This window comes from Berghia stephanieae, chromosome 6 (assembly GCF_034508935.2).
Source record: "Berghia stephanieae isolate SIO BIC M18660-M18661 chromosome 6, UCSD_Bste_1.3, whole genome shotgun sequence".
In the NCBI taxonomy this organism is placed as follows: Eukaryota; Metazoa; Mollusca; class Gastropoda; order Nudibranchia; family Aeolidiidae; genus Berghia; species Berghia stephanieae.
This window is the reverse complement of record NC_088365.1, coordinates 14,636,776-14,664,091: the sequence shown is the minus strand read 5'-3', so window position 1 is coordinate 14,664,091 and position 27,316 is coordinate 14,636,776. Positions and strand designations below refer to the sequence as shown.

At 34.3% G+C, this 27,316-nt stretch overlaps 2 protein-coding genes across 4 annotated transcripts; one reads left to right on the top strand and one right to left on the bottom strand.

The window, feature by feature from the left end:
* Positions 1-2,843: 2,843 nt before the first annotated feature.
* Positions 2,844-6,862, bottom strand: LOC144974540 (cytoplasmic tRNA 2-thiolation protein 2-like). Its single transcript, XM_078917499.1, has one exon. It carries the CDS (start codon positions 6,471-6,473, stop codon positions 5,190-5,192), a length of 1,284 nt encoding a protein of 427 aa, XP_078773625.1. The 5' UTR covers positions 6,474-6,862; the 3' UTR covers positions 2,844-5,189.
* A 3,954-nt stretch (positions 6,863-10,816) lies between these two features.
* Positions 10,817-18,228, top strand: LOC144974539 (sodium-dependent glucose transporter 1A-like). 3 transcript variants are annotated; one of them, XM_078917496.1, is made up of 5 exons: positions 10,817-10,984; positions 13,054-13,249; positions 13,853-13,999; positions 15,182-15,320; positions 16,784-18,228. In XM_078917496.1, the coding sequence occupies exons 2-5, from the start codon at positions 13,055-13,057 to the stop codon at positions 17,959-17,961; spliced, it is 1,659 nt and encodes a 552-aa protein (XP_078773622.1). In that variant the 5' UTR covers positions 10,817-10,984; position 13,054; the 3' UTR covers positions 17,962-18,228. The 3 variants fall into 3 exon arrangements, with proteins under 3 accessions (XP_078773622.1, XP_078773624.1, XP_078773623.1); XM_078917498.1 differs by having other exon boundaries at positions 10,818-11,551; XM_078917497.1 differs by having other exon boundaries at positions 10,868-10,943; positions 16,784-18,102.
* Positions 18,229-27,316: the final 9,088 nt, after the last annotated feature.

Genomic DNA, 27,316 nt, shown 5'->3' with positions numbered 1-27,316 from the left:
GTACTGCAGTGTGACTTTGCTATGGCGTACAACTGCGAATATCAAAAAGAGGCCCAAAGTGCTTTGTGGACTCGTGAAAGTGTGAATCTGTTCACTGCTGCTTTTTATCATGGCAGTGACCCCTGTAAATCATACTTTATTGTCACAGACTCTCAAGACAAAGGAAAAGATTCAGTGTCGGCTTTTATTTGGGAGCTCTTGTCTACAGAACACGTGAATCTAAAAAACAAAGTTGTTATTTGTACTGATGGTCCGTCAGCAGAGTTAAAAAATAAGTTTATGGTGAAATTGTTGGCTGATCTTAGTCATGTCTTCAATAATTCCAAACTTGAATGGAAATACTTTGCCACATCTCATGGCAAAGGTGTTGTTGATGGCATTGGTGGTTCAGCAAAAAGTTTGGTGCGCAAGAATGTCCTTGGCCAGGGGTGACGGTGTGATCGTGCAGAGCTCAAAAGACTTTGCAAAAGAGGCAACCGAGTTAATGCCAAAAGTCACAGTGAAACATATATCACAGGATGAAATTAGTGAAAAAATAAAGAGAAAGAACCATGGTGTGAAGTTTGGGATATGCAGGGCATTAGTAAGATGCATTACATGACGTGCAATACAAAAGGTTATGTTTTGCTTTATGGTGACAATTTGTCGTCTGAAGTGAATGAGGTGAAGTATGATGAGAAAGAAAATATTGATTGTCAGCTTGGAGAATGGATTCTTGTGAAATATGATGGTAAAGTTTATCCTGGAGAGGTGACAGGTTTTGGATTAGAAAGTGTGCAAGTATCAGTCATGAGAAAGGCATTCCCAGGTCAGAATTGGAGATGGCCGGACAGCAAAGATGAAATATTTTATAACAAGCAAAGCATTGTTAAAAAAATCAATCCTCCAGTCCCTGTGGGCTCTCGTGGTCAATTCAACTTTAATGATAGATTCTAGATGTTATTATATTGTGATTTATATTTGTGAGAATTTTACTTCTGTTACAACATTGTAACACACGTCACATGGTCTGTAACACACGTCACGTGACGTGTGTTACATATTTTAGTTGTCAGTAATTCTTACATTCTTTAATTCAAAGCTTTGTTTTTAAGTTTTATCATGAGTCCATTTTCAAAAGTGAACAATATGTAAGTTTGTAAAATTTGGTTCAAAAATTGTAGTAATAAAACTAAATAGACTCCAGTGTGACGTGTGTTACATGTAACGATACTTAGAACATTTTTCATGTAAACTGTAAAAGCCGTGAACAATCCAGCAACATGTTTAGTCATCATTTCATCGAGCATAAGCTTTACAAGTTTGAAAAAGTAAATGTGATGGATGTTATTACATTTTTCTGTCATATAGTCCATGTTAAATGAAATGTACAAACCAAAGAGGATTTCGGTCCGTGAAATTTAACAGGAGTACAACTGGTAATATAATATGTATATGTACCACTTTCTGATGTTACAATTTGAAAATTATGTCAATAAACATCTAGTCACTGAAAAAAAAAATATTTCTTGTCTCTTTCTTCAATTTCATTTTTTAGTGTAGTGGTTGACATCTCATGGAATGGCCCTGGAGAACAAACTACACTACCTTTTTTCCGGATCGATTTTTTTGCCACCACCAGTGCCAATTGCTCCATGTGATGCTGGTCTGAAAATAAGCAACCAAGGAAAGTTTGGCAGTTTATTCCAAAGTTTGTTCCTGTCCAAAATCAACAACACCAACTGCTATGATGAGCATTGCCCATCTCTGAAAAGAACCGACTGGAAAGGAATCAGCATTCTGAAAAAGCGAAAATGTCCAAAATGCACCCTTTATCATTCCACTATTGTTGCATTGAAAGAGCATTCCAGAAAATGTGGGACACTGAGTGAAGAGACATCAGCGGAAGAATATGATGATGAGGAGGAAGAACCATTGGAAACTGAATCAGTGTCAATGTCGGAGGTTGAAGGAAGGAACATTTTTTAGTCTATAAACTTTATGTTTGGAAATTGAAATGTCCCAGATGACAGCCCAGTAGTACAAATGATGTCATTGTCACTACACCTTAGAAAATCAGTAAAGCTCATAATAAATTAGAATGTTTTAACTCAACACCCGTTTCATTGTGCTAGTTTTTTCAGTAGCATACAAACATGTCTACAATAGGGTTTCCGTGACGTGAAGCGGATTAGTAACATATATGTTATTATTCGGATAGGACATCAGTCTTCACAAATTACTTTTTACCAGATCAGGTGATCCACCTACACCTATTCACCCCCGAAAAAAAAAAAATGTGGCTGCGATGGGAATCAACTTGAGTTGTCAGGTCTTCAGCCACGCTCTAACAACTGAACTACCCTAACCATGTCTACATCTTCAAAATGGACTTTTTTTTTGTTAACATCGTGTAATGCTGGCTACCAGAATTGAACAGAGACAAAGAGGTATATATCAAATTTCACACCTTTTGGCACTCAGTTGTTTTTACCTCTTTTCCCCTGTTCAATAGCCACCATCACATGACTTTCACGAAAAATAGTCCATTTTGATGATGTCATCATATTGGGGGGAGGGGGGGGGGGGGGGCAAGTCAATGATGACAATTGATGACATGGGGGGGGGGGGGGGGGGGGGGGGGGTCTAAAAATGCCAATTTTTTGTTGACATAATATGTGAACGCTCCCTAATAATAATAATAATAATAATAATAATAATAATAATAATAATAATAATAATAATAATAATAATAATAATAATAATAATAATCGTTTTAAAAAAAATAAATTAAAAATAATAACAATAACATATTTAGGTTATTTCAGCGGCAGTAAAGAGGAAGAAAATGGGATAGTAAAAAATTCTAGAACTAGAAATACCATTTAATGCACATGGGGAAATAATAATAATACAAAGGGGAATGGTTCAAATAGGGAACAGATGTTGATTCCAAGAACACACTCTCAGTTGAGATCACCTGAAAATCTCATCCAGACAACAGCACAGGATCTCATCTAAGAGGAATACACTCAAATTAAAAACGTATACAGAATATATCTTTGACAGTGACAGAAACCATAATTAACAAAACACAACATAGATCTATATGGCCTTGATCGTCCTCCAGTACTCACTCTAGAAATTTAAATTTGTGAGCTTGGCAATTTCTTTTCTTTTTGTTTTTTTTGACTAAAAATATATTGGAAAGAAATTAAGCCCTAAATTTTTAATCTACAACACAAACTGTCATATCTGAAGACCAAAGACAATAAAATAACAAAACAATTCTACAAATCAGCAGTACAGCCACAGCTCCTGAATTATGTATAGAATGATATCAATATTTCTAGACCAATTAAAAAAAATAGAAGTGTTCATAAAAGTGACCTAATAGTCTGTATCTCTGCCTTTGAGAAAGTTATTATATGGAGACGACCGACTGCACTGTATAGAGGAAGGTATTAAATGTTTTCCAAAATTTTACCTATCTGGGATCATGAAAACTCTACTCTATTGACACAAGTTTGGAATGCAAAGAAAAACCAACGTACAGTGCACTCTGGATACGTCGACGTTGCCTAAGTCGATTTTTACCCAAGTCGATTTTTTTTCTTGGTCCCTCCCCCTTCTTCCTATATAACATTAGTAAAAAACAAACAAACTCCACATAAGTCTATGTCGCTTAAGTCGATGTTCTTATCACTCATGACTACAATAAAATCACAAATAAACAAGTATTTCCATTGGTTAAAAAAGCTACCAGTAAGAATTTTCAGTGGTTAAGAACATCCGCAAACGATTGGCGCACATCGATGTGATGTAGGTGCTTTTCCTGACGTCCGTGTTCAATGTACATAAGCAGTATTGAATAACTTTAATTTCTCAACTTCAAGTTCAAGATTTTTTTTGGGTTCTAATCCCAGGCCATCCTATGTAATGGCCCACTTAATTAGTATCAATTTTATCAAGAAGTCAAATCAAGTCTACAACTACAATGGCAAACCTATCGCGGAAAAGGAAGATTCGATGCATTTGGAAAGTCTGGCATGCGACAGAAAATCATCGCATAGAAAATTGGCATACCGGCTATTTCTGTCTCGACGATTTACAAGAAGCATGACCTTGACCTAGAGGCTCCTACCTTTCCGCTTTTCGCGGAATAATTTCACTTAATTGGTATACATTCCCAATTCAAGGCAAAAATTCCGCTTTTCACCTTTCCAATCGAGGAACATTTAATAAAATAAAAGTCTGTAGTGAAAAAAAAAGTGAGCTATGGCTTATTTCGTCAGCATCTCCTATGGTCAATCAACACACAAGTGTGTGCTGTCTGGGAGGGGGGTTGACCGAAGTATTATTATTATTATGGTGACTCCAATTTGTGAGGTCAATGACCTTTGTAATATTATATGTTGGCTTCATTCCGTAATAATATTATTGAGTACGGTCAGCTTCTTTCCCTATTTAATTTTAGCCCTGTGTAAGTGTGTGTGTGTGTACCGGCACGCGCGTTTGTTTGTTTAGGTGTGTAGGGGGGGGGGGGGAGGGATCTGACAAGGTTAAATCCATACGTTCAATGCTTTGCTCTCAGACGGCCAGGACCTGTGTGTTCTCTTATTATTATTTGACCCCATTCTTAGTCTTTACACAATCTGTACATTTTTACACATTTTATATTTTTAATCATTTGAGTACTTTTGGATTGTCTATTACATTTTCTGTTGCAAAGCATGTCATAGTCAATAACAGTAAGTTGATTCCGCTTTTTTATCTCAAATTCCGATTTTTATGTATTCTGATTCCTCTATGGGTCTATTGGGGGTAGGAGCCTCTGATGACCACTACAGAGACCGCGCGATATGAAGGGACATACTTATTCTTGATTGGTTTGCCTTGTTCACATGCGTTTTTGCTCATTTGGTTACACTCCGGTTAAGTTGATTTTCGGATAAGTCGATTTTTTTCTCGGTTCCCCTGGGCATCATCTTATCCGGAGTCCACTGTATACTATAATTCATATACTAAATTTGTAAGAAGCAATGAGATTTGGTTTACTTCTTTGATATTGAGTCCACATAACAATGGTATAAAGTATAAGCTATAAGAACTGGTACAGGTCAAGATTGATCATCAAGAAGGCAATCAGCTATTTGATTTTTGAGAATGTTCATACGATCCTTATGAAATTGTTGCTCATCTTTGTGAATTCATGGTAAAGTATTTGGATCACCTCCAAAGTCCTGAATCATATTTCTGCACCCAAAACACAACTGAGATATGGTACTTTCCATTAGATTGTCACTAGCTGTGCTGGATTCAAGGTCTTCGCCGGTTTCAGCTGACACATTATTCTGTTCACAGAGTCTACCACTTCTGGATAATTTCTTTGAAAACAAAATAGCATTCAAGGCAGAGGCAGCTCCTACATTGGTGTCCAGCAAACTTTTACAGAAAGTACACTTTACATGATCAACTTGAGTTGACTGAGAAAGCTTTTCAGAAGTTCTCACAATATTACTTGTTGTGGATGGGAAATCTGCTTGTAACCCGGTGACAAAAGATTCTGTTAGTCGCTCAATGCTTGCTCCTGTCACAGCTTTAGTGGTAAAAGTTGGGACGAAAATACTGGACACATCAAACATGTTATTGTACATTATTACCTCCTTTGATGTCAAATCTCGAATTGGTCTGATAAACATGACATCATTTCGAGAATCAGAAAACCCTGTATCGAAAGACACCTGTGAACCACGGCCTTGTGCGATGTCTGATAGAATTCTCACAGATAATCTAGAGGAGCATTCAGCTGTTAAGATCTTGTCAAAATTTAATTTACGAGCCATAGCAACAATCAACTGATTTCGATAGTTTCGGAGGAAATCCTCTTTACAAGTCAAAGATGATAAATTTGACATTAGATTTTTAAGTTTTGTTGTATCATCTGTAGATGGTTCTTGCAACTTTGCAACATTTGTGGAAGCTTCCCAATAAAGAGGCTTGAAATTTCTAGAACATTCGGCATGTTCAGACTGGCTGTTCTCAAGATCTAGTCCCTGTTCTAATGATGTGATAAAGGCTTCAAACCCTGTTTGAATCATTAGTTCAGATACTCTTTTTTGAACATCAAATCTATCGTAGTCACATCCTTCCAGAACAGAATATTCATCGACATGAAGCAGAGTTGGAATAAATCTTAATTTTTTGTGAGCTCTGAGACTTAGACCATCAGTAATCAAATGAAGAAGGGCAGCTGAGCTCGCACCCCCAGAGAATGCAACCAGAACTTTTTCTCCATCACGAATGAGCTTCGATTTCCCAATAGCGGATCGAAATTTGTGTACAACATAAACACGAAAACATTCTTTGCAAAAAGAATCATGAATACGGGTTACAACAATACCCGGTTGGTCACATTTTACACATTTACTTCCCTTCAGAAATGTTTTACCTCGAGCAACAGATACTGAATTGTCTTCTTCCACGTTACACATTTTCTCTCATTGACTTAATGCTTTGGTTTTAAAAAATTACACTCCGCAAAGAACTACGCGTATTAGCTTTATATGTTACAGATGCTTTTTTTTTTTCGACTGCACTAGAGACAGATGCTTCCAAAAAGAGGTTCCTTGCAATTGTAACACCACAAGTCTTTTGCGCGAGTTCACAGTTTCACAGGGTTGCGTCACTGGATGATCGGATGGTGGTAGAACGTTGATTTACTACATTTACAATCCAGATCTGTAGTTATTGCAGCTATAACAAAACAAAACTTACGTGAACAGAGTCAGAATACAATCATTGACCGACATTAATAACTAAGAATTATGAAATATAAGTATATAGAGTTCATGCAGTATGCGTGTATTGAGTTCCGACCAAAGAAAGCAAAAGTAGAAGTAGACAGAATTACTAGTGTTGGGTTATTCGATCGCTTTTACTCGATCGACATTCGAGCGCGAAGCCACGATTCACCGTCCGATCTCAATTCCGGAAGAGCGAGTTGATAAAACGATCATTCGAGTTGACGAGTAGAGACGAGCTTGAGACGATCTTGAGACTTGAGACGAGCTTGAGACGATCTTGAGACTTGAGACGATCACGATCCGAGCGAGTTGAGGGGTAACGAGTAACGAGTGTTTCGAATCATTTCAAACGATCACAGTTTGCCATCCGATACCAATCGCCAACGTTTGCACACGGTAGTCTGTGGTTCTTCCACAGCCCTCATTCCTTGTCAGATGTTAGTATGTCTGGGTGGCAGGGAAATTCGTGTAGGTGTATCACGCGTGTGTGACAAGACTTCATTAAACCTACTAAAGGTTGAATATCACACACACACACACACACACACACACACACACACACACAGACAGACAGACACTATGGCTATTTCTATGACACACACGCATCCATCTATCAATGAACACTACCCTACCCTACAGTAAAGTAAAACGTTAGCTTTGAATATGGAATGTTTCAATGTTAGATGCCTGTGTAATTTGTTAGTTCCCATCATCATCATCATCATCATCATCATCATCATCATCATCATTAGGGGCAGCGTGGCTCAGCGGTTCGGTCTTTGGTTCGCACCCCAAAGGTACCGAGTTCGATCACCCGCCGCTGCACTGTGTGGCCTTGAGCAAGTCACCTCGTCCTAGCTCAATTTGCGGCGTGCACTGTGGCTGACGCCTGGGTTATTCCAGTCTTCCCTTAGAATAGACCGTAGAGAAAAACCTCCCCTATGGGATGAATAACGGGAATTTTATTTATTATTATTTTTATAATTTATTTATCTTCACCATCATTATCAGCAGGAGCAGCAGCCCAGCATCATCATCACCTTAATTATAATAAATAAAATAAATATCAACACATGTTAATGTGTTGATATTTATTCCCATTCCCAAAAAAAGGAAACAAAAACAAAAAAAAAACAAAAAAAAAAAAACAAAAAAAACAAAACAAAAAAAACAAAACACACAACAAAATGAAGAGAAAAAAAAGAAACCAAACAAAGTAACTAAATGTAAATAAATAAATAGTCTCGGGTTTGGTGTTTGGATGTCAGAAAAGCACCCCCCCCCCCCAAAAAAAAAAAAAAAAAACAAACAAAAAAAAAACCCCCAAAACTCAACAAAACAACAACAGCCACAACAACAACAACAACAACAACACACACACACACACACACACACACACACACACACACACACACATACATACACAAAGAAAAACTAAACAGGAAGTAACAATGTTAAATATTCATATTCCTGCCCAAATTTTAAAGCAACCTAACTAAGCCGAGAGCAGGAAAGGCAACAACCGTAATATCACCTGTTTAAATAAAATTAATAGCAGTAGTAAATAGGCTATAAGATAAAGATTTGAACATGTGTGATGAAAGGTAACCGACAAAGCAAGAAAGCGCGCGCCTCGATGACGACCAGTGACAAATGTGAGGTGGGGGCGGTCATGTAGGTTACACCCGACAACTTTTGGCGCGACATAAATATGAAATATGTCAAGGTGAATATCGCTGTATTCCTTCTCTGATTAGGGGGGGAGGGGGGGGGGGGGTTGACGTGCCACCCCTTCACCAAATCAACAACTGATGCAGTTTTGATGGCGTGTGTGTGTGTGTGTGTGTGTGTGTGTGTGTGTGTGTGCGTGTGTGTGCCTGTGTGTGCGTGCGTGTGTGGGTGGGTGCGTGTGATGCGACGAACGATCATAAAAAAATTAATTAAAATAAATAAAATCAAGGCTTCCAAACAGCCAGATTTTTTCTTGGCCAAATAGTCAAATAGAACCTCACATTATCAAACACCACAATCATCCTGACTCCCTTGAAAAACTCATTGATTTTAATTAATAAAACAATCGACTACAGTTGGATAAAACTTATCTTTTCATTTTTTTTTTAAATAAAAGATTTTTTAAAAAAAATGAATAATAATAGAAAAACATTTCTTAGTAACCAATTTTGAACTTGGCCATCTGGCAGCCCCCATCATAACCAGCTGCAGTCAAGCCAGCCACAGACATAAGAGAGGGAGGGGACTGTGAAGTTTCCTGTGGCAACCGAGATGCTCGTGTTTTTTTTTTTTTTTTCAAACGAATCACTGCTCGATGATGTCACTGACTCGAAACCCGCCCGAAACCGACTCGATTTTAGAGGACTCGATCGAAAACCCGCTCGATTTGATCGTTTCAAACTCGACCCAGCACTAAATTACGATCGCAGAACTCTTTATCTTCAAAAGTCAAATACGCAAATTTCGGTACTATCACATTTCGACGAATTCTAATATTGCTGGTAAAATATTGGACCAGGAGCCTCACACGACGTGCACATATTTGCAGGTCTGATAACTGGAGGCAGTTATGGACTGGTTTTAACATTGCTGTAATGGATAATATTTTGGGTTGGTTTGAGAATATTTTTCTATTAGGGTTATCAGACTTGCAAATAAGTTGCACGTCGGCCTCACAGATTGAATTTAATATATATATTAATTTTACATACCTTATTTTTATTCCCCCCCCTCCACCCCGTAATTATCATTCAAAGGGGATTTTTTTAACGCAGTAAGCCGATTAATAATAATAATAATAATAATAATAATAATAATAATAATAATAATAATAATAATAATAATAATATAATGATAATAATGATAATAATATAATAATAATAATAATAATAATAATAATAATATAATAATAATAATAATAATAATAATAATAATAATAAATAATAATAATAATAATAAATAATAATAATAATAATAATAATTAATAATAATGCTTATGATAATAATATATGATAATAATAATATAATAATAATAATAATAATAATAATAATAATAATAATAATAATAATAATAATAATAATAATAATAATAATAATAATAATAATAATAATAATTAATCATCATCATCATCATCAATCGTCATAATACAGTAGTAACAAAATAATGATGATGAATGATGATGATGATGATGATGATGATGATGATGATGATGATGAATGATGATGATGATGATGATGATGATGATGATGATGATGAATATGATGATGATGATCATCATCATGCTCATCCATCATCATCATCATCATCATCATCATCATCATCATCATCATCATCATCATCATCATCAATGACCGTAAATTGGCATTTTTCTCTCTGTGTGTGTGTGTGTGTGTGTGTGTGTGTGTGTGTGTGTGTGTGTGTGTGTGTTTTATTTTTTAATTTTTTTTTTGTTTGTTTGGCATTTTTAATCAGAATAACTGGCAATCCTACTATAAACCTGTGACCTGTGAACTGTGTGTGAACTTTACAGTATCTTCCGTCTCAGGGTTGCCAGTTTGGCATTTTAAATGCCAGATTCCAAAAATCTGGCATTTTTAAAAACCGTTTGGCATTAGAAAAATCATTTGGCATTTGGCATTTTCATTTGGCATTTTCTTTTCTTGTATATTATACTTCAAATGACACCTTTTCTTAATTATTTCTAAACGCCTAAAAACCTTTCATGTTAATGTATTTCTTTTTCATTCTTAAAATCCAACCGTGGTGTAGTGGTTTAGCACTCCACTTAGTAGTCAGTAGGTAAAACATTACCCCAACAGGAAATTTAGTATAATTAAAAAAAAAAAACGAAAAAAAAAAACGAAAAAAAAAACACGCAAGCCACCAGGATATGATAGTAAATTGTCTATCAAAAGTGAGTAGTTTTCTTAGTGGGGGTGGGAGTCAACAGACTTTGGCATTTTTTGGAGTGTTTTGGCATTTTTTGAGTCTTCCCCTGGCATTTTGTTGAAAAATAATCTGGCAACCCTGGAGGACAGCAGTGACAGCAGTCGGATGCAACTATTTTTGTAGCCTTTTTATTTTTCTTTCGGGTGACTGTGTTCATATCTACCGGTGACGTTCCGAGACGTTTAGAATACGTCCAGGCTGAGTTTTCGTTTTCTTGCAATATCACCATAAAAATACGGTATTCAAATATTTATAGATACTTGACTGTCGGCTTTCTCATTCTCAGTGTTAGTGTTTTTACTGTTACTGTTACAAAGCTACCGTCATCTCTTTACTTTAAATTTAAAATACCACAGTGAAAAAAAAAAATCTAAAGCAGATGAGGGTCGGTATATTTTTTTTTGATCTGATCCAAATCGATTTGTGGGTTTTGTGGTCATTTAAATGGTGATTCTAGCTTTGATTCTATTTGAGATTAAAAAGATAAAATTCCAAAAATGCCTTGTGATCTGTGATTCCATTTCCATCTTTATCCGATCCAAATTCAAACGAACAATTACAATAAATTTCACAATGGGATATTTGTAACAGGAGATGTTACAAACTTACATAAGATGTACACTAGAGCTACTGAGACTGATTTTTGATTATGTTGCACGTGTCCTTTAATTATGTCATATTTCATCATTTTTAAACATTTAATTTTGGCCCTCGACCAGACGATTCGTTATCATGGACTGATTGTTTTATCGGTTGTCTATTTGACAGTCAATTAGGGAGTCCAAATCAGTCATAGATTTTAAACGTAAGAATGTCATAACTACATGTATAATTAAGTTACAGTAAGAGGCAAAATTTATACTAGATATATTCCAAATCAGTCTCATATTCTTTCAGTTGATTTGTTTCTTATACTATACTTATAGGTTAAGTTTTAAGTGCAGCAATCGTACATACACACATGCATGTATATTAATCTTATGAATATGGTTTATGAAGATTAGCTTGCGTTCAGTCTTCATGCTTATATCTTAAATTGGGGTTTAAAAGTTTTAAAAACTATTTACTCTCTTCCTGACATATGTCAGGCATTTTAAATGTAGTCCTCAGTAAACCAATTTGTTGAGACTTGCAGTCTAATGCTTTCATCCAAAAGTGAAGCAGGAACCACAATCTTGCCCAGTGAAATATATATATATATATTATAATAATTTTATATATATTATATATATATATATATATATATATATATATTTGTATCCAACACAATTCAATTCTCTCTCCATATATATCTGTATATATATATATATATATATACAGTACACTCCGGATAATCGCAACTTTCGGTTAATTGCAGCATTTCCCAAGAAATGGAATTAATTCTATATAAAAGTCACTGGTTAATTGCAACAAACTTCGGTTAATCGCAACAAATTTTTGACCCCAAGAAGTGGCAAATTCAATAAATCAATAAAACAAAATCTCATGATTACATTTCATCATGGGTGCAATCATGACAAGTATGATAATCAAGAGTGGGCGGGGTTAATGCTACTGTAGTGTGTCACCACTCTAATAGACTTAAAAGACAGCGGAACCTTATATTGTGGGTTTGTGTGGTCATCTTCGTTCATTAGAATGGAGACGGGGAGGCTGTGCATAGTCTAGACAACTTGTGGACAATGGAGAACCTGAGCAATATCCTTTGTTTTGGGATTGGCAACTGTACATTGTGACCAATGGATTTGGTGATAGCTTATTGTTTCTTATCATGGATAATCTCTTTGACTCTTACAAATGTTGAGAAGAAAAGAGTGAAAGTCAATCAAAGCTGCTTTTGCTTGTCAAAATCCATAGAGGGCTGTCATATGGTTTTTGTTCCCAATTGCTCAGCCTAAGGTGGACTACGAACAATGTTTACAACAATTGGTTGAGTTTTGGTCGAATGACGATTGCTATAAAATCTTGCAACAATTGGTGGTGAAAACAGTGCCCCATCATTTTATCTGTAATCGACCAAAGATACTGCAGCCATGTATAAACTCAGAGAGAAAATGTTGTAATAGTGGACAGCAAACTCAACTCCGGTTAATCACAACGTTTTCGCTGATCCCAGGGTGTTGCGATTATCCGGAGTGGACTGTGTATGTATATATATATATATACCTTGAAATATAAAATAGCATTAAACTTATTCTTGTTTAAATTTTTCTTTTACTTCTACTTTTTTTTAGTTCAAATTTATCTTATCTTATGATATATGTTTTAAAATTTACAAAGTTTGCTTTTTTAAAAATATTACCACAGAATGGAGACCACTCACCTCGACAAACGTGATAGTATCAGCAATGGTAAAATGATGGATGGAGATGTAATATCCAAGCTAAATGAAAATGAGGAATCAGTTGAAAAGACTCCTTCATTCAGAGAAAAATTAAAAGATCCAGTATATAAGGAAAACATCATTTATTCGTTTTTCCTGGCAGCAGTTTTTGTCTCATTAGTAAGTGGACTTATTTTACAAAAAATTTATAAATGTTAGTATATATTCTTATTATGTGTTTGTGTGTGTGTGTGTGTCATTAAGTGTGCACATGTGTGTGTGTGCATGTGTGTGTGTGTGTATATGTTTGTGAGTGTATGAAAGGGAGGAAAATGAGAGATATCCAAAATTATCATGGGTATAGTTACGCCATGGTAGTTACCAAACACCTTCGTGTGAGTTTTCACTCCCTCTGCAGAAAACATTTTTCTCTGTATATTCCAAATTTTGATCTCTCTTGTTGTTTTTGTGATTATAAAAATATGCCAAACCATTTTCACAATGAGATCATTTGTTTATATTTTGTGATCTGATCAATTGAAATCATAAACTTACGCGCCAAAGAGTAATTATAAGAATCCGTAATCAGACTCAAGCCATTCTTCAATACTTTCTGTTGTTTGATGAAGAATGGTTCCAAGCCCAACATTTTCCATATTAAGTATTTTGTTCTTTTTTTTTTTTACAAGCTGTAATGTTCATTTGATCGATACTTCTAACTGGCCACAACTTCAAGCAGCAGTATCCAAATAATTTCATACTTATACTACTTGTCTGTTTCAGGGCCTGTATGTGGGACAGCACGGTCCAACCTTGCTGGATATACAAATAATCACCAACACCGACTTAGAGGCTTCATCTGCCTTTTTCACTGGTGGCAACACAGGCTATCTGACTGGATCTATTATAACAGGGCTTATTTACAATAAGGTAGAAGAGTTTGGCAATTCAGTGCATATTGAAATCAGTGTACGTTCAAATGTAACAATGTGTGAACAAAATTTAAAAAAATAATTTACTTCAGCATCCTTCAGAAATGAAAGCAAGCAACTTCCACATGCGCTGTATTTAATACAGTTATTCCTTTTTCTTTTTCTTTTAACAATTTAAGTCCACAATACTTGAAGCTGGGGGACGCTTCCTTTCAAATTGTTTAAATGTAAAAAGACTGGGCACATTCTTAGACTGTCAGTGGAGCTACAAATTAATAATTTGGTTAAATCTCTTCTTTTTTCCAACTGAAAAAGATTGCTTCCATTAGACGGTTCATATCTGAATATATGACCAAGCAGCATTGTCTGAAACAACTGCAGGCTGTCCAGAACATTACTGTCAGACCTCTACCTCATGACTTATACTGGCTGTGAGGTTCTGTCCCTCCCTACTTTTCAGAACTAATTGAAAGATATTCAAAACTCCAACTCTTACGTTCTAACAGTGATTTCACAAACTACCTGTCTCTCTCATACGCTCAAAAGGGGCAGCGTGGCTTAGCGGTATGGTCTTTGCTTCGTACCCAACAGGTACAGAGTTCGATCACCCACTGCTGTGCTGTGTATGGCCTTGAGCAAGTTACCTCGCCCTAGCTCAATTTGTGGTGCTGCACTGCGGTTGACGTCTGGGTTGAACCAGTCTTCCCATGGAATAGACCCTAGAGACAAATTTCCCCTATGGGATGAATAAAGGGAATTTTATTTATTTTATTTAAAGGTTGGAATGAGATCCTTTTCACATTTTGAGCTGTCTCTGTTTGGATTGCCTTATCACAGAGCATTTATGAAAAAGAGTCTTTGTCTATTTTTACACATTTTCTACAAAGCTATCTGTTTCGATTTTATTAGATTGTATGAGAAGTGAGATATTTTGTGCATGTATTAATTTTTTTTATCTTAGCCAATGTAATTTGTAATTTCAGCATGCAAGAGTCTAATTTTATGGAGTTTCAGTGATAGAAGATTGCATTATTATTATTATTATTATTATTATTATTATTATTATTATTACTATTATCATCATCATCATCACCATTGTTATTATTATTATTATTGTTATCATATTGCACTTTGTTGACTTTCTGTTAACTCATTTGATCATTCACTATTTCACTTTCAGATAAATAAAGCTTTGCTGATATTTATAGTGACTTTAGGACTGGGATTGACAAACATTATTGTGCCTTACTGTGCGCAGTATGAACTCATGATTTTAATCCGATTTGTCACCGCATCGTTTGGTGGAGGAATTGATACAGGTACAATAACTTCATATTAACATTTTTTATAACAGTGAAACCTTGCCATACTGCTAACATTGCTTTAAAAACTTTCCAGAAAACCTGGTATTTATAATTTGTATTCCCATTATAAATTATTTATTATTTAATCACTGAGTATTAAGAATTTTTAAATGATATTTTATGATATAGTCGTTAAAAGCATAACAATGTATACTTGCCTTCTCTTACCAATTGGATCATCTGCTATTGTTACGGAAATTTGATGACAACTATGGATTTACTTACAGAAATGGAAGAAATATCATGGATTTTGATTTCACAGCCATAGCTGCCAACTGTCTTGATAAAATCAGGACTGTCCCGATTTGGCTGTCTGAGAAAGAATAAGAAGAAAAAAAAAATCGGACTGTTTATAAGTATAGAAATGCCTTTGCACGTCCCAGGATCATGTTTTTTTTTGACTAGGAAATCACAACAAAGAACAGAAAAAGATCTAGATTATAGATTATATTTAATAGTCAAGCATATTTCTGTTATGGGTCATGAAGGCATTGTGCGGTAGGGTGTCCCGTTTTAGCTCTTTGGAAAGTTTGCCGCTATGCACAGCAATTTCGTCGTGGAGAATTTTTTTTCTCTTATGTTTCTGCAATTTTAAGGAGAAAAAAAATGTTATCTTCAAATTTCCTTAAAGTTATAAACGCTACTGCCCAGTTCCATGATAGCTAAGTCGAATTCCTAACTCGTAATGGTGGTCGTCAACAACAAAAGTTTATTTTACATATAAAAGTTTGTACCTCATATTTTTTAATGGATTAGTTTAGGATTACTGCAATTCTACTATTTATTACTGATGAATTTCATGTAGGTTACTGATTTTGAAATTTTGAAGTAGGCAGGTATGCACAATATTTCAGCAATTATATTTATGAATATAGAATTCTTTTCAAAGTATTAATAGCTTTTTATATTACTTGCATAATTTAATATTTAAAGTGTTCAATTTTAATAATCAAATTAAAATGCTTAAAAGATTTCTCTGGCTTTTTTTTATAGTTTAGACATGATTTTTAGAAAACATATGAAAGTAATGATATTATTTCTATAGTGCTCGACCCCAATTATACCCTAGGTCCATGGCAAAAAAAAAAAAAGGAGGAGAAACAAAATTCAATATAATACTGATTATTTATCTTGACATCAGACCATAGGATTCAAACGAATAAAAAATCAAAAATCACACAACTCGTTCATTTTGTTGATACTTGCTGAATTCTGTAATTTTTTTTATTTTGTGACTCAATTTTCATTCATTTAAATATTTTTTTGTTGTTGAAAACAATTTGAATATGCAGCTTTAAGTTTTCAGTTAAGGTTTTAATAAAAAGCAATTAACATCATCCTCTTCAAAAAAACATTAATCGTTGAAATTAATAAATGTTGTTTTCTTCAATTCTTTTTATTTATATTTGTAATTCCAGCCATTAATTCAGAGCACATGAGAATATGGGGATCTGATGCCAATGGACTTCTACAATTTCAGCATTTTTGCTTTTCTGTTGGAGGATTGTTGTCCCCTTTAATTGCAGAACCATTTTTAGCTGAGAAAGCAGACTTGGGTCAAGTTAATAATTCCATGAGTAATGAAAATGTTTACTCCAATGCCACATATCATCACCGTAATGTCACGGAACATCAACTCAATACCACAGAACTTCCATTCAGTACCTCAGGATACACCTCCAATGCTACAGGACTACATTTCAATGCCACTGATGGTCATGACTTGAGACCAACAGAAACTCGTGTAGAATACTTATTTATTATTGTTGGTATTTATTCCATTATTTCTTCTATTCCATTTCTCATTTTATTTCTAAAAAAACATGGTAAAAAAGAATCTACGCATCAGGTTGAGGAAAAACGTCAATTTTCCAGGAAAAATGTTCCATTTCCATTGTTGATAATTATGTTATGTGGAATATGCTTTTTCTATTTTGCTTATTGCTGTGTTGAGGATACATTTTTCTCATTTCTAATGACATTTTTGGTAAAAGGATATGACAGCATTTCAAAGTCAAAGGGTGCTTTAACAACTGCCGTAGCATGGGCTTCATTTGCTTTGGCAAGATTTCTAATGATTTTCATGAGCAAAATATTGAGTACGATCCAGCTTCTATTCCTGATGACAACCTCCATGGCAGTTGCATTTTCCTGTTTTACAATTTTTGCTAGTTTGGGAGTTGTGGATGCACTTGTAATTTTCTCATCAATTTCAGCTTTATCTTGCTCTGGTGTTTTTGCTTCAGGATTTTCGTGGATGGAAACAGAGATGTTTCAGGTGACAGGCTTAATTTCATCTTTCATTCTGGTCGCCAGTTCCTTGGGATCCATAGTTAATCCTCTAATTATAGGTTATTTGATGGAAGAGGTCAGCAACATGTGGTTTTGTTACCTCCTTGTCATAGACACTTTTATTTTGTGCATTTTGTTTTTTGTGCTTTTAGTATATTCAAGGTGCTATATTGATAAGAAATATGGCACATTAGCTTCATCCTTGGAAACTGATATTGTGATAGATTCTCCAGAGCAAGATGACAGTTCAGTGATAAAGAATGGTGGTGTCGGCGCTGATGCTCATGAAAGTTTTTTACACTAAAGTGTATGTCAAATAATATATTAATTGCTTGAATTTGAGCTCAATTGATTGAGGGTGTTTTCCCATGTGATCACAATCTTCGATCTCATACTATGTAAGAAGAGGTAGATTTAGAAAAGTCAGTTTAAAATTAGAAGAAATATAGAATACAAAGTTTCAAAGTTTATTCAATCTTAGGCTTTCGCCAATAAATCAACAATTTGATGCCAACATACATGAAGTGGAAAAAAAAAAAAAAAAAAAAGGTAAATGGAACCAAAAAATAAACTGATACACCACACAAAAATACAACAATCGTAATAACATCAATACGTTCAATAATAATAATAATAATAATAATAATAATAATAATAATAATAATAATGATAATAATAATAATAGTAATAATAATACAAAATGTTATTTTATGCTCAGGAAAGCATTTTTATTTTTTTATCCTCCAAGTCTTATAATAATTTTCCTTTTATTTATTTTTTGTTGTTGTCCAAGTCACCCCGACGTGAACCCAGCAGTGGGTCACAATTTGGCTTTGTGAGTTTATTGGGCCAGTTGTCAAAATATTTAAACTGATTTTTGTCATGACCTGTATATTACTATTACACAGTTTGAGTGAACGATGATATGGTTTTTTTTTTGGTTTGTTTTTCTTAAACATAGTCATTGTTAATTATTTTTTATATTTTGGACTTGGGCTGTCTGTAGTGTAAATGTCATTATATATCACCTGGATAAGCACCCAAATAGAAAAAAAAAGCAATGAAGTTTTATTTTTCAACTTGGTTTAATAACAAAATGGTCCTGTACCAGCATTTCATTAAAAAAAACAAAAAACCTCACAAATTCCATACTTTAGTGAGTTGGCTAATGTCGCTACAAGGAGTAAAATATGTTTTATAATTATATTAGATGTTTTTCGCTCTTTAGATAATAGAATTGTTTCTGCAATTTTACTATGAAAAAAGTTTTTAATGTCAATCATGTCGTTTGTTTCATTATAAATTTGATATTGGAACCTTTCAACTATTTCCACTTCATTGTTTTCTTCAAAAATTTTTTTAGAAAATAAAGGATCTGGGGTTGGGTGTGGAAAGGTGATGGGATCACAAAGAGAAACCAGACCATTTAGAATGGATATTAATTTGTTGTTGAACAGTATTTTGTACTATTTTAATAATAACACAAAGGTGAGCTTCAGATAGTTTTTCAGGTAACATATCATATTTAATGTTTAACCCTCTCCTTACCAACCATTTTCAGAATTTCCCCCAAAACATTACACTCAGCTAACACAAAAATAGATTTTTTTATCACTCAGATATAATAGCAGTAAAATTCTTGTGATACATAATTTCTTTAGCAAAACATGGTCTACAACACACTGTTCATTTTCTTTAAATTTTATGATGTACAAAAGAAATTTGAATAAGAAAAATGTTGGTTGTATCGTAACGAATGTGATGATTTTCCTATAGTTGGTAAGCAGGGGGTAAAGAATTGCCAGATTGACTGACAATCTTGTAATAAATAGTATCACTTAAGGGCAAGAAGTTAATGAATAAGGATTTTAGAAGTCTTAATGATCAATGTTGTATAGACCATGGGCTTTTTAAAAACATTTATTGAATATGATCGAATTAAATATTTTATATTCCTCTGCCATTTTTATGATGGAGGTTTCAAATATTTCATCTTTCATCTCGTGACCTCCGATACTCTCAAGATGTGCGAAGAACCCAGTGAAAAGTATTGTAGACTTTTTGATGACTGACTTGTGCATGAATGCAGGATTTTCGGCTTAAACTGGAATTCAAGCTTTTTGAAATGGATTTAATCCCTTCTCCACCTCTAGATCACCCTCAAAATAATTTCAGACTTTTTGAATTTGTTGGAAATAGATTACAGGCTTTTTCTTTTGTAAGAATTAAACTGAATAATAAGAATCAGCTTAAAAATTTAACACAAACAGGGGCAAAGATAAACCAACTTCTCGCGTCAAGCACAAGTTGTCTAGAACATCCTTCAAAAAGGTTGGAATTTTTCTCTTTCTTTAATTTTACAACTAAGACCTGGGACCAGAAATGGTGTAATCTCAAATTATTGTGATTTTTTTGTGGTACCATAAAAGTAGGACCTGCTCATTGTATTATAAATGTATTGGGGAAAGTGACATGATTTGACTAGTCAATTGATGTGCCATATCTGTGTTCTGTTTATTAATTGATCCATATTTTTGTCTTGTTGGTCTATTTCCGCGTATTCAAAAGATTATGACAATTTTTTCACCATCCATTTACAGGCCTGGTTATATAATGTCACTTTTATGTCACAGGCTGTTGTAACTGGAGGCGATTGGAACTCTTGATAATCAATGAATGTTGTATAGATCATGAGCTTATTATTATAGTTATAGAATTAGATGATCTCTTTTTCTTCTGCATTTAATAAAAGGAAAAAGTTCCGCATCTTGTCGTCTTTCATCATACGTGAATAGTCCTCTCAAGACATTATTATGTTGAGGTCAAAATTGAATGTGCTGCCAAAAATATGAACAATTGTTTTACGCCATATATTGTATTGAGGAAAAGAAATACAAATTTTTAAATTGCAGAAAAATAGAATTTCATAGTTTCATCAGTTTACAGTTAAACTCACTATTGCTTCATTTGCTTCACCCCGACAAAATACTAGATTGAAGTATTGAGTCACAGATGACATTCAGTTTTCAGTGCTTTCAAGTTGTTGGGAGATTCTTGTTTAAAGTATTGTAGATTTAATATATTGTCATTTTAGTTTTGGGGGGTGGGTATACGATTCTTTCATCTCTTTGCCATTATTAAATGAGTTATTTTTATTGTGCCCAATGACACAACGAGCTTGCGAGTATGTGTTATTGCACGATCAAAATACAACGAGTTTAATAAAGACAAATAAATGAAAGAAAACGTTTATTCTACCCCTCAAAGTAAGATTATTAGATATTTTGTATGGTATTCGTACTTCTATTCACCATAATTTGTTTCTTTCTCCTTCTGCTTGAATGAGAATTTGAGCCAAAACTACAAACATTGAATTTGTATTCATGCGCACAAAAAGGTTATTTTTTATTACCAATCAGCTGTCTTTTACACCTTATTTCACACCAATAAAATGTTTGAACCATTGAATAAAATTTTTATTCATTACTTTCAAAGCATTATTCAACGATTACATATTTACTAAGAAATGATAGGGTTTTCCACTGAGAGGGGTGGAATAATACTTTTTTTTTTGACATGACTGATGTTTTGTCATTTTAGGTTTGGGGATGAATACATTTTTTAATGATTGACTTATGAAATGTTATGGTATTGTCACACTAGTTTTGGGGTGAATGTAACAAGAGGGCATTATAACTATTACTGTTGAATAGGACATGATCTTATTATGATAATTGAATCTGATGAATTCAGTCTTCTGCATTATAAAAATGGAAGTTTTTCATCTTGTGTGATATCCAGTGCTTTCAAGTTTGGGAAGATTTTAGTGCGCATTTTTTTACATTTTATGACAACTGCCTTGTATAATATTATGAACAAACATTTTTATGTAAATATGATTTTAGTTTCTATATACAATATCAATAATTTTTGAAGATTTTATAATCATGTTATAAAGCGGGTGGTTGGATGGGAGCATCACCCTTGAATCATATACCTATGATGTTCGCATGGGTGTACGATCCAATAGTGATGTCGTTTCTTCTTCTCTTTACTAGCCTATTCTGCTTCTTTGGTTTGTGATTGTATTTTTGACAGGGGATTTTTTTTTTTCTGTAAATCTTCTGCCTGTTTGTTCTTGGTTATTTATGATTTAGCTTATAGTATCTTTAGGTTATGATTTTGATTTACATTTGTACTATTTTTGTTAGATTGCTTGTTTTTTTTGTCAGCGGTCTCTCATATAACCTCAATTGTGTTGGAAGAGACCTAAAGCAACAAACAAAAAAATAATCATGTTATGACAAAGACCATTCATTATCCCTAACTTCTCTATTTACAAACATCTTCTGAATAACAATAATGAGATGATTTACTAATTAATGGTAATTAATAACAAGACAATACACTTTGGTATTTTTCTTATAATTTGTCAGAATTATTATACATACTTTCTTTATCCTTCAAAGATCTAGATTCGGATATATGTTGCTTTTCTAAATTGACAATATGCCCACTAAACGGCAATTGCCTGACTCAAAACATAATTTATCAAGCCACAGTAACACGACCAGACACACCAAAACAAGAAACATACATTGGCCTCACCGAGTGGTCATTCAAAACCAGATACAACCTGCATACATCTTTCTTCAGAAACATACACAAACGACATTCTACTACACTTAGCGAACACATTTGGAACCTCAAAGAAAAAAACATACAACACAGCATCACATGGAAAATCATCTCCAGAGCACAGTCGTACTTCCCCTCTTCTAAGATTTGCAAAAAAATTCTTCATCATCACTAAACCGAATATAGCAACACTCAACAGAAGAAACGAACTAACTTCCTCATGCAGACATAGAAACAAACACCTTTTATGTAATTACGAACCTCCATAAACACGAATCTATAAAAATACGAAAACACAACAATCTACACTTTCACTTCCACTTCCTGATGAGAGCAACGCTTGATAACAACGTTGTAGAAGTCAAACAATCTTAATATCTGTCAAATGTTTATATATATGCATTTCATAAGGGCGGTGATGAAGATTATGGCGTCTGCCATTGTACCGATAGTTTAAAACCAGTGGCTATACGTCATTATGAGGGTGAAAATTTAAAAATTCATAATTTTTAGGAGATAAAAATTGTGGTCGCTAAAATTAACATTAAAAATCAACAATTTACCCTCACAAGGATTAAATAACACTTCAAAATCCTTAAAATTGTGTAGTCTGGCAGCAAATTTCATTGTCATTAAATTTGCTACATAAAGTGTCTTCTATCCCCTTATATCTGTTTTCCAACATGCTTCTCGTCTTTGTCTTGGAGTGAGATTACTTGGTTTTGTCCTGGCCCTGGCCGGAGTCCTGGCTGGGAGGGAAACAGTCAAATGCAAAGGTATTGTTTTGGGAGATGATATTTTTTTCCTTGTAAATCATCTCTCCATTATGTATTATTGCATGGCATTAAGATTCATGGGAAGTTCTGAAATTGGAGCAAAAATGTATTACAAATTTTTCGAAATAGTAGGCAGGGATGGTTTACAGACCTGATGTGTCATTGATTGAAGAGTGAGCATGGTCTAAAATGGGAAAACAAGACTATTCTTGGCATTGAATGGTTTACGACTGGAACCATCAATATCACAGTTCACCTTTCTGAGGTTCCAGTATACTGCAGGTTATTCATTGTAAATTGATTCATCATTTACTTGACATATTGGGATACCGTACAGATCAAAATTAAGTTTAAATGTCTCAAATGTTTAAGACTGTGAAATGGCTTTATATATGTAGCAATTATTTGTTAGCATGATTTTACAAGATTTACTGGGGTGGGGTCTTTGATCTCCCATAGTGGGCAGGAGATCACGCTGTGTCTTCTATCCCCTGTATCTGTTTTCCGAGTTCTGTCTTTGTCTTGGAATGTGATTACTTAGTTCTGTCGTGACCCTGGACGGAGTCCTTTGCCGGGAGGTAAAGAGTCGAATGTATAGTTATAGTTTTGGGAGATAATACTTTTTTCCTTGTAAATCATCTCTCTGTTATGTACTGTTATTATTTATTTTTTTATACATATGATTTGTAAACATTTGAGTGTATCCCTCTTTGTGGGATCTTGTGATGGTGTCTTTTAAGGTGATCTCAAACTAAGTTTATTGATGGTGTGCTCTTGGAATCTGCATCTGTTCCCTATTTGAATTCTGGGTGGGGTTCCTACCTCCCATAGTGGGCAGGGAGGTATTTGCTGTGTCTTCTATCCCCTGTTATCTGTTTTCCAATTGCCTTCTGTCTTTGTCTTGGAGTGAGATTGCTTGGTTTTGTCCTGACCTTGGTCAGAGTCCTTGGCTGAGAGGGAAACAGTCGAATGTATAGTTATTGCTTTGGGAGATGATATTTTTTTCCTTGTAAATCATCTCTCTGTTATGTACTGTATTATGTTTTATTTACATGTTATATTTGATTTGTTAACATTTGAGTGTATTCTTCTTAGTGGGGACCTGTGCTTGTGTCTGGATGAGACTTTTAGGTGATCTCAAACTAAGTACTTTGAAGGTGTGCTCTTGGAATCTACATCTATTTCCTATTTGAACAAATTCCCCTTTGTCTTACCTTTTCTTGAGTGCTTTAATTGAATTCTATAACTTTTTACTATCCCATTTCTTCCTTTTTACTGGCGCTGATATGACCGTAATGTGTTGCAAGCGCCGTATAACCCTCAAAAACAACCCTTCTCCTTTCTCTTACTTTTTCCTCAAGTCCTTTTAATTGTACATCTAGAATGTTTTTACCATCCAATTTTCTTCCTTTTTACTGGCGCTGATATGACCTAAACGTGTTGCAAGCGCCGTAAAACCCTTAAAAACAAGACTTATTTTATGATTTTATTTTATTTAAAGTTCATATTGCAGTACTCTATGAGATATAGCACTTTAGTCATGTATGGTTTTACTTTGCAGATTTTTACTTATGAGGTTTTATGAAGTGTAACATGGTGTAATGTAATTCAGTCATTGGTGTTTTCACCTCACAATGCATTATGTCACAAGGTGGTAAATTGTAAACTTAAACGCAATATTACAGCGTTTTATGTTTTCTTTCCTCCCTCCAACCCTGTATTGTTTAAAGTGAAAAATTATATTTTTACTTATTTCCCCTATTTTGTCATTGTCTATTATATAAAACTTACTTATGTGTACATTATATTCGTATTTGTATTCAGGCTTTTAATATACACAAAAGTCATCTTTGGAATAATTATTGTATGATGATGGTGACAAGTGGTGAATTTACTCAAGTGTAGAAAATTTTAGAATAAAGCTTTCAATTTTTTAAACATGCTTTATTTTGATTTAGATATGGACTTTAAAAAAAAAGAAAGAACATGACATGGATTTGGATGACAAAACAAGTGAATGGATCATTGATTTTGTGACCAAGGATTTTGGTTTCAAACTTGCAATTGCAAAGTGGTTAATTTTATTCTATGATTGAAAAGTTAAGGGTGTCAGTGTCACACCATTTTGATTACATGTTATTTTGTAGTGCCATAACTGTTTCAGATTTCCATTGTTTCCTACCAACTGACGTAATACATTTACTTAAATGTTGTTCTTAATATTTGGATTTTCCAATTTTAAGGGGTGAACCTCCCATAGTGGGCAGGGATGTACATGCTGTGTCTTCTATCCCCCCATACCTGTTTTCCAATTGTTTCTGTCATTGTCTTGGAATGAGATTACTTTGTTTTGTCCTGACCCTTGCCGGAGTTCCTTGGCTGGGAGGGAAACAGTTGAATGTATAGTTATAGTTTTGGGAGATGATATTTTTGTCCTTGTAAATCATCTCTCTGTTATGTACTGTTATTTTTTTTTTTATTTTAACATATGATTTGTAAACATTTGAGTGTATTCCTCTTAGTTGGGACCTGTGCTTGTGTCTGGATGAGACTTTTAGGTGATCTCAATCTAAGTACTTTGGGTGTGTGCTCTTGGAATCTACATCTGATCCCTATTTGTTCCCAGTTCCCGCGGGTGGTTGGATGGGAGCATCACCCTTGAATCATATACCTATGATGTTCGCATGGGTGTACGATCCGATAGTGATGTCGTTTCTTCTTCTCTTTACTAGCCTATCCTGCTTCTTTGGTTTGTGATTGTATTTTTGACAGGGGATATTTTTTTTTTCTGTAAATCTTCTGCCTGTTTGTTCTTGGTTATTTATAATTTAGCTTATGATATCTTTAGGTTATGATTTTGATTTACATTTGTACTATTTTTGTTAGATTGCTTGTTTTTTTTTGTTTCAGCGGTCTCTCATATAACCTCAATTGTGTTGGAAGAGACCTCAAGCAACAAACAAACAACAAACAAACAAATTCCCAGTTCCCCTTTGTCTTACTTTCTCTTGGGTGCTTTGATTGCAATTCTAGAACCTTTTACTATCCCATTTTATTCCTATTTACTGGCGCTGATATAACCTAAATGTGTTGCAAGCGCGGTAAAACCCTTAAAAACAAACAATTAAGGGGTGAAAGGATATATAGAATTTACAGATTTTTATTTGAAGGATTGAGGGTCACGACAAATTTACTTGCCGGGTAAGTTCTCGGACTCGACTCTAATTTGCCTGGAGATTTATTGAACATACAGAGTGCATAGGCACAATGGTCAGATCTTGAATATGTTAAGTTTTGTGGGCTTTTATGCTTCTTGTGCTGATACAATATTTTGAAATTTGTGCTATTGCATATCCGAAAATCTCCCTAGTAACTTGTCCCTTGCTCGTCTTATCAGATACACCAGTCCGGAATCTGGGTGGGGTTCCTGACCTCCCATAGTGGGCAGGGGGGTACATACTGTGTCTTCTGTCCCCTTATATCTGTTTTCCAACATGCTTTCTGTCTTTGTCTTGGAATGAGGTTACTTGGTTTTGTCCTGTCCCTACCGGAGTCCTGGCTGGGAGGGAAACAGTCAAATGCATAGTTATTGTTTTGGGAGATGATATTTTTTTCCTTGTAAATCATCTCTCTGTTACGTATTATTATATTTGTTATTTAGAATTTATAATGTAAGCATTAGAGTGTGTTCCTCTAAGTGGGGACCAGTGCTTGTGTCTAGATGAGACTTTTAGGTGATCTCAAACTAAGTACATTGATGTTATGCTCTTGGAATCTACCTCTGTTTCCTATTTGAACCAATTCCCCTTTGCCTTCCTTTTTCTTGGGTGCTTTAATTGTAATTCTAAAACTTTTTACTATCCCATTTTCTTCCTTTCTACTGGCGCTTATATGACCTTAATGTATTGCAAGCGCCGTAAAACCCTTAAAAACAAAACAAACAAACCATTTTAATATGCCAGGTTTTTAAAATCAATCCTTGCCATCAAAATTAAAAAAAAAAAACGAAATATCTTTAAAAAAAGGCATGGATGTATTTTATATAGCCATGAAGATAGAATCGATCGTCATGATAATATTACCATGCCTATAATGTATTTACATTCTATATAGTCTTTATAAACCAAATGCACAAAGATCTCAATTCAACAATCTAAAACATTGCTTTCTTTGGTAAAAACCAAGCGACTAGTGTATCACATATTGGAGCCAAACATTTAAGAGACACAAGACTCAAACCTTCTG